General features: G+C 57.1%; 1 protein-coding gene across 4 annotated transcripts; it reads right to left on the bottom strand.

Moving 5' to 3' along the window:
- Positions 1–2,470: 2,470 nt before the first annotated feature.
- SHOX2 (SHOX homeobox 2) lies at positions 2,471–9,650 on the bottom strand. 4 transcript variants are annotated; one of them, XM_075761674.1, is made up of 7 exons: positions 8,976–9,650; positions 7,328–7,536; positions 6,321–6,383; positions 4,789–4,846; positions 4,566–4,654; positions 4,177–4,449; positions 2,471–2,716 (listed from the first exon to the last, which is right to left on the bottom strand). In XM_075761674.1, exons 1-6 carry the CDS (start codon positions 9,241–9,243, stop codon positions 4,198–4,200), a joined length of 939 nt encoding a protein of 312 aa, XP_075617789.1. In that variant the 5' UTR covers positions 9,244–9,650; the 3' UTR covers positions 2,471–2,716; positions 4,177–4,197. The 4 variants fall into 4 exon arrangements, with proteins under 4 accessions (XP_075617789.1, XP_075617790.1, XP_075617788.1 ...); XM_075761675.1 differs by having other exon boundaries at positions 2,471–2,688; XM_075761673.1 differs by lacking the exon at positions 2,471–2,716 and having other exon boundaries at positions 3,446–4,449.
- Between the last annotated feature and the right edge of the window lie 82 nt (positions 9,651–9,732).

The raw sequence follows: 9,732 nt of genomic DNA, 5'->3' as shown, positions 1-9,732 counted from the left end.
AGGCTCAGAAATTGTGAGAAACTGAAAATTCAAGGGAACAGCCACAAAATTGGACAAGTATCAATATTTACTGGGCAGGAGTTAGTGCAGTGTGTACTGTTACACAAAACACACGGTTTACTCCTCGAGTATTCAGCCGCAGCTCACTCCTAGGACCGCTGTACTCGTAAGGGCACGCCGCAGCTGTGCGGAACCATCGGCTGGATGCCACGGGGGCTCTTCCGATGCCGCTTTTCTGAAAGGCAAGTTTAAGCGCGCTGGTTAAAAGCTTCGCCCAGAATAAAGCTGAGCTGCTAATGAACAATGTGAGACATACCGATTTTAGACACGGTGTTCAGCACGTTTTCATGCGCTTTGATGCACTGGGTAAACCCAGTGTTTTCTTTCTTTCTCCCTTCAAGCGTTCGTGCACAGAGAACTGAAATCTAGGGTGGGAGTTAGCGCGGCGGTGTTCGGGCTTTCCTGCACGACATCTGGCTGCCATCGCACTCGCTGCTCACCTAACATCGTGTTGCTGTAGAGAGCGAACAAGATGTGGAAAACGCTACTTTGCCGAGAAAGAATCTGTGTAAGTTCCTGCTGCGAAGGTGCGATCGGCTCTACGAGGACAGAAACAGGTGTTTACTCCTTCTTATGTGATTTATTCGATCTCTTCTCTAAATCCCCTTCTCAGGCCAGTACATCTCCATGTAAATCCCACGCTAAAATTTTATCTGCAGGAAGCGTATATTGTGTGTGCGCTGGCTGGCTCATGAAATATCCGTAATTAAATTGCACGAAACCTACGGGGTTTTATATAGGTTCAGACACTCTAAGAAATAAAATAGAAACAGAAGAGCTCTGGCCAACTTCTGTCGGCCTATAGACTTATTAGGTATTCCAGTCCAAGGAAACCAGGAATGTAAGTATTCCTGTCCAAAAATATCCCGTTAAGACTATTTTATTTTAATCACAGCTGCGCTAAAAAATACACAGTTCTCTTACACCACCCAATCATCTTTCCCTCTTACGATGAAAGTACATTTTTCACGTTTTTTATTACAATCATCTTGAAGACAGACATGCCAATATCTGAGCATATTGTAAAGATTTGAAATTCACATTGTACGTATCCATCACAGTTTACGTTACATACATCAATAACCTGCACAAGACTGTTAGGCAACTGTATTTAAACTAGTTGTATTTTAAAACAGAGCAGGTAAGAGGTGACAGGTTTATTTGAAGTAGACTGAGAATATTCGAGGCTGTGCTTGGGATGGGAACTGCGGGGCCACAATGACCGGGCTGTGATATTAGCTGCTCCTGCACATATTAATTAACTTCTTTATTCGGGGATCAATCGACACCACCGTTAGTTTTATTGACTTTATAATTAGCAGTATCTTACTTTTGCTTGAAGAACGCTCTTGTACCTAACACAAAATCTATCCTTTCCCGCCCGTTATTAGCTGGTTTTGCTGTCGCTCCCCGCAGCCCTCTCCGGGAGTGCTCCCCTCCCGCGGGGGGACGCAGCCCCGTCCCTGCCCGCCCCGCGGGGGACACGCTCGGGCTCGCTGCCCCCGGCCGCCCCCGGCCCCTCGGCCTGCGCGGACCCAGCGGCGCCGCCGGCTCCTCCCGCTGCTCGCAGCCTGGCGGCGGCCGGGCCCGGCAGAGCCCTTCCCCGCGGAGAGCGGGCACGGCTCACGGAGGCCGCCGCTTCCCCGGCGAGGGGCCCGGCGGGGGGGAGAGGGGGCGCCGGCGGCTGCGCCTCACCCGCCTCCGCGCCCCTCCAGCTGGCCCGACCGAGCTCCCCGCAGCTCCCGGGCAGCGCCCGGCTCCATCCCCGCCGCGCCGAGGCGGGCACCATGCCGCAGGCGCTGCCCTGCTTCCCGCGGCCGGGCGCGGGGGGCACTGTGGCTGGCGCCTTCCCCTCACAGGAACCCCACGGCGGGCGCCTTCCGCTCACAGGGACCCCACGGCGGGCGCCTTCCCTCACAGGAACCTCCGTGGCGGGCGCCTTCCCCTCACAGGGACCGCCATGGCGGGCGCTTTCCCCTCACAAGAACCGCCGCCATGGCGCGCGCCTTCCCCTCACAGGGACCCCCGTGGCGGGCGCCCCCGCCCCAGCAGCCCCTCCGGCGGGCGCCCTCTCCTCACGGAGCCCTCTGAAGGACCGAGACGGCCCGGCGGAGCGGGCTCCAGGCGGGGCCCCGTGCCGTGCTTGGTGGGTGGCTTCCGGCGGACAGCCGGGCGCTGCGGTAGCTCCACCGCGGCACGGCGGGTCTGCGCGGCCCCGGGGGCGGCCGGAGCGGAGCGCTCGGACCGGGGCCGGGACCGGGGCCGCCCCGCCGCGGGGTGCGGGCGCTGCCCGCTGCTAACCGGACACGGGGGGCGAGGAGGGAGGTGGCGGGAGTGCGAATTTTGCACGGTGCTAATTTCCCTCTGTTCCTTCCCTGGAAAATATTTCGAGCCATTACGCTTTCCTCGATTTTATTACCTGAGGGAACTTGACAGAACTTGTAAAGACACAATTGCTATATAACTTCCACCGGTCTATTTTTCTTCAAAAGAAAGCCAAATCAAAACGCCGCGGTAAGTTTTGTGAAGCCGAAACTCAGGAAAACGGATATAAAGCGGTAACGAAAGATGCGCTGAGGTGAGCGGTGCTTCCTCGTCGTGCTGGGCGCTATCGGCCTGTCGCGATATCTACGGAGCAGAAAGAAACGTGCGAGCTCTACAGAAGGTGTAAACACAAAAAAAGAAAGAATATCACCGATGATTTAATATTAACAGTACCAGAGGTGACGTGAAACCGTCCACTAAAACGTTACCCTTTTCAGTCAATAGGTCGCAAAGTGTCTTAAATTCATTACTTGGCACTTATTGAAATTCGTGACGTCGAAAATGGATTAAAAAAGGTGAAGCAAACCTGAGCGAAACAAAATATATTGTACTGACAACAAACGTAATGAAATAACACTTTTCTTTTTTTTTTCTTTTTTAAAATAACTTAAAATACACTAGAAAAAATATGGTCAATATAAATAATTTTGTTTTCATGGAGAACAAATAGATACAAAGCCCGTCCATACCAAAGTTCGCGTAGAAGAGCTTTCCCTCTGCCTTGGCAATAAGCCTGAGGGTCTGATGGCAAACTGGGATAACAATCACCGACTGCAAGGTACCCCAGGTTAAATACCTATACGTCTGTCAAATAATAATAATAATAGAAAAAAAATCACAAGATTACGTGAATAGATACACCTTTATGAGATAAAATGTAAATGTTTGACAGTCAACTATCAATTCACAAGTTATAGCCAAAATAAAACTTTGTTCGTGTGTATCAACATATTTTACATGTACCCAGTACCTCTTATTGGAATTTGCCGTTGTGTAAAGTGGTGGTTGGGAATTAAATACTCTTTTTTTTTTTTTCCTTTTCTTTCCTTTTTTTTTCCCCCTGTTGTTTTTGCCCCCAAGACAAGAGAGACCCAGCAAAGGGAGGCACACTCCGCTCTCCTGATGCTTTCCGCTCCCGTTTATTTCAGAGGTGGGACAGCAAACGACCAACAAGGATTTAAGAGTGGAAAAGGTAGTGCTTGATCTCCCTCTCTCTGCTTCCCTCCAAGATTAAAAGAGAAAGAACCCAGCCACGTTTGTTTGTTTTGTTTTGTGGTTTTTTTCTACTAAAGATGAGGGTGAAGTGCAAGTGAATCAAAGGACTCCATCAATGAAATACAAATACATGCAACCCGGAATGCTGCTGGAGGAAGTATCCCGGACAGTTTCCCATTAGAAATTCGCAGAGAAATCATTGTCTCTCTCTTTTTCTTTTTTTTCTTTTTTTTTTTTTTTTTTTCCCTCTTCGTCGTCGTCTTTCTCTCTTCTTTTTGTCGCTATTCCAGACGTGGTTGTTAAACTCAAGTATCTGATGCAACGTGAAAGGAGGCCCGCCTCTCTTATCAAATTTCTTGTATTAAAGTGAACTTCGCAGAAAAAGGTCAGTTTCAAAACCTGTGAACTTCCCAGCTGCGCGTCTAGTTCCTCTCATTCTTTAAATAAGTATATATCTCCCAACAGTTTCTCCTCTCCCTCCTCTGGGTTTGGGTTTTTTTTTTTCCCCCTTTTTTATTTAAAAAAAAAAAAAAACCAACCCCAAACAAAAAAGCCAAAACCCCAAACGCAACCCACGCAAAAAGCGAGCGGGGCCGGTCACAGCCCCAGGGCGGCGGCGTGTTTCTTGGCCTTCAGGCGGAGGTCGGCGATGCTGGAGTTCTTGCTGGTGGTCTTGGCGGCGGCGGCGGCGGCCACCACGGAGGCGGCGGAGGCGGACTCGGCCAGCGTGGCCAGCGGTAGCCCGAAAGGGGGAGCGGGGAACATCATGTAGGGTGCGTGGGCCAGGTGCGGGTGGAGGTGGTGATGCGCGTGGGCCACGGCGCTGTCCAGCTGCAGCTGCGCCTGAACCTGCCGGGAGAAAGGCGGCGCGTGGCAGCCACCCACCCGCGCCCCCGCGGTCACGCGTGTGCGGCTCAGCCACCCCCCCACCCCCCCGACCCGCCCGTGCCACGCCGCCCACTTGCCTGCTGGAAGGGCATCCGCAGCGCGCCCACGTTCACGTACGGGGCCACCCGGCAGGCTTCGAACTGGCTGGCGGCGCCGATCAGCACCCCTGCGGGAGGCAGCGGCGGGCGGTCAGCGAGGGCGAGTCCCCCGACCGCCCCCACGCGTGTCCGGCCATCCCCGCGGCACTCCGCATCACCTCCTCCCTCCCTCCCTCCCTCTCTCTCTCTCTCTCCCCAGTACCTTTGTGGAGTTGGTTTTCTTGCTTTCGGCATTTGGCTCTTCGGTTCTGGAACCAGACCTGCGGGGAGAGGCGGGGGTGGGGGACACACACACGACACGGGACACGGGCGTCACGATCGCGCTGCTGCCGCGGGGAGGACGCGAAGCGCAAAAAAAAAAAAAAATATAAACTCACCGAAAATAATAAAATAATAATAATAATTTTTAAAAAGGTCAGACAAAGAAACCCGGCTGCGGCACGGGCTGGGCTCCCTCCTCCCGGGCAGCCCCCACTCCTGAGCCCGAAACGCGAAGGACGAGGGAAAAAGAATCAAAATCTACAGAAAATGGCCATTTGCAGAGTGCTCGTTCCAGAGAAATTACTTTCTGAGCCCCGGTTTCGTCTTTCCACATCAGGGTCCCAAAAGACCCAAATCGCCTCCTGATATCCAATACTAACTGGCGATAACGGGCTTGGGTGTTTGCACCGCCAGGCCTGAGAAGATCGTGCTCATTAATAAATAAATTAATTAGCTTTATCTTCAAGAAAAACTAAACAGCAGAGTTTAATGACTGAGGGGTTTTTTTTTTGGGTGGGGGAAGGGGGGGTAATTATTGTCATAAAGGCTTCGCTACCAAGAAGTTTAGAATTTCTCTGTTCTTCTGTGCAGTGGAGTGTAGCACAGAAGCGGAATAATTGTCTCATTATCATGATAATCTAATTTGCTTCCACAGAAAAGGCTGCGCGTTAGACAAGAACACGCTTTTAATATTGGAAGTGGAATTGTTGAAATAAATTTCCAGAAGAAAGTTCTGCTCGCATAGAGAAGAGAAGGGAGGGAGGGAAGCAGGGAGAGCGCGTCTGAAAACATTCCTGTTTAAAGACAGACCTCTGCACCGCATCTCAGAAGCCACATCCACCAAGCAATCCTTTCCCCACGGCCAAAAAAAAAATAAATAAAAAAAAAAATCTTTTTTGAGGTCTTACTTGAAGAGACAAATATAAACGTGAATTTCCCCCGCCCTGTCATTTACTGCAGCCAAGCGCAATCTGCCCCACAGCCACGTTCGCCCTCAGTCTCCCGTGGAAACGCACATTCCGTAATTTACAAATTAGTGCAGATGCGAGGCAAAATATTACTGCAAAGCGTTTTCCGGAACGATTTAAAGGGAACGGGTTTAATCTATGTAAATCTCCAAAAGTTCTTATGCTCCCTGCGATTTGGCATAATGGGAGCGCGGATTATGCGCCGCCGCCGCCGCGTTCTTTGTGGAGCAAACAGCCAGCAGAAGGAAGCACCTCCCTGTTTCATTTTTCATAGCCAAGTTGAAACCCTGCAACTTTGTTTGGTTTGGGTTTGTTACGATTTTGCTGGGCGTAAATAAGCGGCCGCCTCGGCCGAAAAACGGGGGAGCGGGAAAATGAAGGGTTTTTTGGTTTTTTGGTTTGTTTTGATTTTTTTTGGGGGGGGGGGGGGGGTCAGGCTGTGATGACAAAAGCTGCTGATTATGACTTTTTCGGTTCAACGTGACCGCTCTGTGTCTGTCCTTACCCTATTACAAGATGCAGGGAAACCCCACAAGGCTTGTGCGCATAGTTCGGTGCAGATGGTGGCCTGCGAGCACAAAGATTGAGGGGGAGTATCTGTTACAGCGATACTTTCTAACAGCTGCAGATGTTAGGGGCCTAAAACTACTCCATGTGTTCAAACAAATAATGACCATCATTTTCTCTTCTTTTATTATTAGAACGGAAATACACCGGAGCAGCTACATTTGTTCTGGTTTGAGGAGTTACCTTCCTCCCCAGCCGGGCAGAGCCCGGACCCTTCCTCACCCTCCATCGCAGCCCGACAAAACTGGCAGAAACCAGCCCAGGAACCGATTTTGAAAAAACTTTGGGAGGGCAGCCCGAGGTTAAATCAATGCGCAGGTTAAATCAAAGGAAGCTGTGGCTTCTCGGTACGACAGAACGCTTAAAATAGCCTGGTTTTATCCCAGACTTTTGTATCTCATAAATCCGAACAAAGCCGGTCTGGGCACTTCACTCAGTTTTCGTGCCGCTTCCCTCAAGATTTCAGAACCACGACGAGAAACGGAGTGTAATTTTTTTTTTTTTTTTTCCTTTTCACTTAGCAGTTCCTAATTTAGTTTATGGTCACTACATCTATAAAGTGAATTGGTCCGCCCGCCCGGTGAGCCCTGCGCCAGGGGCAGCCCGGGAGGGACCGCAGCCCACGCCAACAGAATAAACCAAAGAGCCGTGGGAGCCCTTGCCGAGGCAGAGGTAAAATGAACGCAGAGACTAAATAAATCGCGACACAGGGAGGGGCACGGGACTTGCAAGAAGCCCAAACAGCGAGGAAGCCCGGGGAGGTGATTTCACAGATTTGCTGGGTGCAATCCGGCGCGGGGAGCTCCCCTCCTCCGACAGCCCGTGTCAGGAGCGGCGGGCACGGGGCACGGCCCGGTTTTACCGAGCTGGCCCCTTCCGTCGCGCACACCCCCCCCACGCACACGAGCACCCACGCATCCCCGCAGCCGGGCACGGCTTGGCTACCTGCACCCTGGCCTCGGACAGCCCCAGCCTCTGGCTCAGCTCCTCCCGCATGAAGGCGTCCGGGTAGTGGGTCTCGTCGAAAAGCCTTTCCAGCTCGTTCAGCTGCTCCAGGGTGAAATTCGTCCGGCTCCTCCTCTGCTTGATTTTCGTCTGCCCTTCGTCTTCCATTGCTTTCGCATCCTCCTTGCGGTCCTTCAGCTCTGGGGACACTGGGTACGACACGGGCAGTCAGACAGGCGGGGCGGCCGGGACGGGGGGGACCGCGGGGGCTGCCCGGGGTACCGGCACCGGGCGAGGAGGCGGGGGGGGGGGGGGGGCGCGCAGCGAGGACGCCGGAGCTCATCCCCCAGCCCGGCCAGCCCGCTCCGGAGGGTTTCCTCCCGCTGCAGGGCAGGTCGGGGCCGGCCCGCCGCTCCCCTCCGCGACGCGGGCTCCCGCAGCGCCCGGCGGAACCGGGCAGGACACCCCCACCACCACCACTTCCCCCGGGGATGGGGCAGCCGGGAGCGGGGCCTGTTAGCCCGGGCCGAGCTAGGCCCGCCTCGGCCGCTGCCTTTCCGGGCCCCGCCGCTCGGCTCCGGTAACCGCTGGCGGCGGGGAGCGGGGCCCGGCCGGCCGCATCCCGCAGCCCCGGCCGCCGCCCGGAGGCTCCGCACCGAGCCCGCCGCACCGACCCGCGGGAGCTCTGCGGCCCCGCTGCCCGCCCGGGGGGAAGCGCAGCAACAGGTCTCCGGTGCGCTCCGCCGGTTACCGCGGCCCCTCCGCGCCCCAGCCCGCTCCCTCCCGCGGATTTTGTTTTCGTCGTTTAATTTTTCTGCCAGAGACGCGCCCCGGGCCGAGCGGGGGGGACCCTGCGCGGAGCCCCGCGGGACCTGCCCCGGCTGCCGGCTCCCCCCGCGCCCCGCTCGTTAGCGCAGATTTGTTTCTTAGCCCTTTCCGGGGATGCTCCCGGCCGCGCCGCGCTCCGCCAAGAACGTTTGTCCGAACAAAAGGGGCGGGCAGGGAACCGCGGGTACCCGCGCAGCGACGGGAACGGGCCCTGCCCCGCCGGAGGGCCGCGGAGACCGCGCTGCCGCTCCGCCGGCGCGGCCCGGTTGCCCGCTCGCAGCTGCCGAGAGCGGCGGGCGGCCCCGGTACGGACACCGCGGCCATCGCCCCGGCGTGGAAAACGCGCGGAATAAACACGGGGTATTTCTGAAGAAAACCGCTGGGCGCGGAGCCGGGGATGAGCGCGGCCCCACGCGAGTCCGCGCAGCCGAGATCCGCGGGAGAACGAACGGGCCCGCGTGTCCGGGCTTTCGTTGGCAGCGCGGCTTCCCGTGGGATGCTAAACAGGAACAGATCGTGTTATGAGCAAGTTAAATGCTTGTTTAAATATTTGAATATAAACTTCGAGACTGGCCGCATATTTCCCCTAATTGGGAAAACGTGGGAAGCCGCTCATTAACGCCCGTCGCAGCCTCCCCACGGGCGCTGCCGCGAGCCCCGTCCACCCGCGGCCGCGGGTCCGTCTCTCCCGGTGCGCGGCCATCGCCCGCTCCCGCCTCCGCTCCGCGCGTACCGACCCCGACGGGGGCGGGGGGGGGGGAACGGGACGACGGAGGGGAAGGGGAAGGAAAGAAGGGGGAGCCCCCGGTGCCGCCGTTACCGTCGCTGAGCTTGGGGGTGGCCGCCTCGGCGGCTCTCTCGGCGGCGACGGCGTCGGGCTCCCGCGGCGGGGACCGCCCGCCGCCCGCCCGCGCCGTGGGGCTGCCCGCTTCGTCGCGGCCCGGTTCCGCCGCGGTTCCGCCGGTCTCCCGCGGTCCGCCGCCGCGCAGGGGCCCGCTCTCCAGCACCTCGCGGTAGGTGATGAGCTCCTTCTTCTCCTTCGCTTTGGGATCAAACGACTTGGAGACAAACGCCGTCAGCTCCTCCATGGCCGCGGCTCAGGGGCGCGCTGCCCCGGCTCCCCGGGCGGGCATCCACGGGGCGGGGTGGCGGCGGCGCCCCGGGCCGTGCCGAGCAGAGCCGTGTGCCGTGCCGTGCCGAGCCGAGCCCAGCCGTGCCGCCCGACGTGCAGGGCTCTCGGGGGCTGATAGTGACGCCGCGATTGAAGTGGCACTATTTATACTTTGCAAAGCCTGCCCCTTGTTCCCGGCGAATTACCTCCCCTCGGAGCTCTGAATGGACCCCTTCTCCGCCGCCCGGCCGCGCCGCCCGCCGCGGGGCAATGCGGCCAGGGCACCGCCGGCCCGCCCGCCGCGCGCTGCGCCCTAATTAATTTAATTAGGCGCGGGCCCGTGCGCGAGGTCCCGGGCGAGCGCGGCGCGGGAGAGGGGCCGGAGCTGCGGGGGAGTGGCCAAGGCGGGAGGCGGGGGGGGGGGGGGGCGCGCAGGCTCCGCGCCCGCGTACCGCCCCGCGGAGGA

The sequence above is a fragment of the Balearica regulorum genome, chromosome 9, assembly GCF_011004875.1.
Source record: "Balearica regulorum gibbericeps isolate bBalReg1 chromosome 9, bBalReg1.pri, whole genome shotgun sequence".
In the NCBI taxonomy this organism is placed as follows: domain Eukaryota; kingdom Metazoa; phylum Chordata; class Aves; order Gruiformes; family Gruidae; genus Balearica; species Balearica regulorum.
This window is presented reverse-complemented; position numbering and strand designations above follow the sequence as displayed.

Coding starts and splice junctions, on each gene's coding strand:
- SHOX2 (XM_075761674.1), bottom strand. CDS start 9,243: ATGGAGGAGCTGACGGCGTTTGTCTCCAAGTCGTTTGATCCCAAAGCG. Junction 6,384..7,327: donor TGTCCGAGGCCAGGGTGCAG/GTAGCCAAGCCG, acceptor TTGTGCTCGCAG/GCCACCATCTGCACCGAACT. Junction 4,847..6,320: donor TCCCTGCATCTTGTAATAGG/GTAAGGACAGAC, acceptor CTCTCCCCGCAG/GTCTGGTTCCAGAACCGAAG.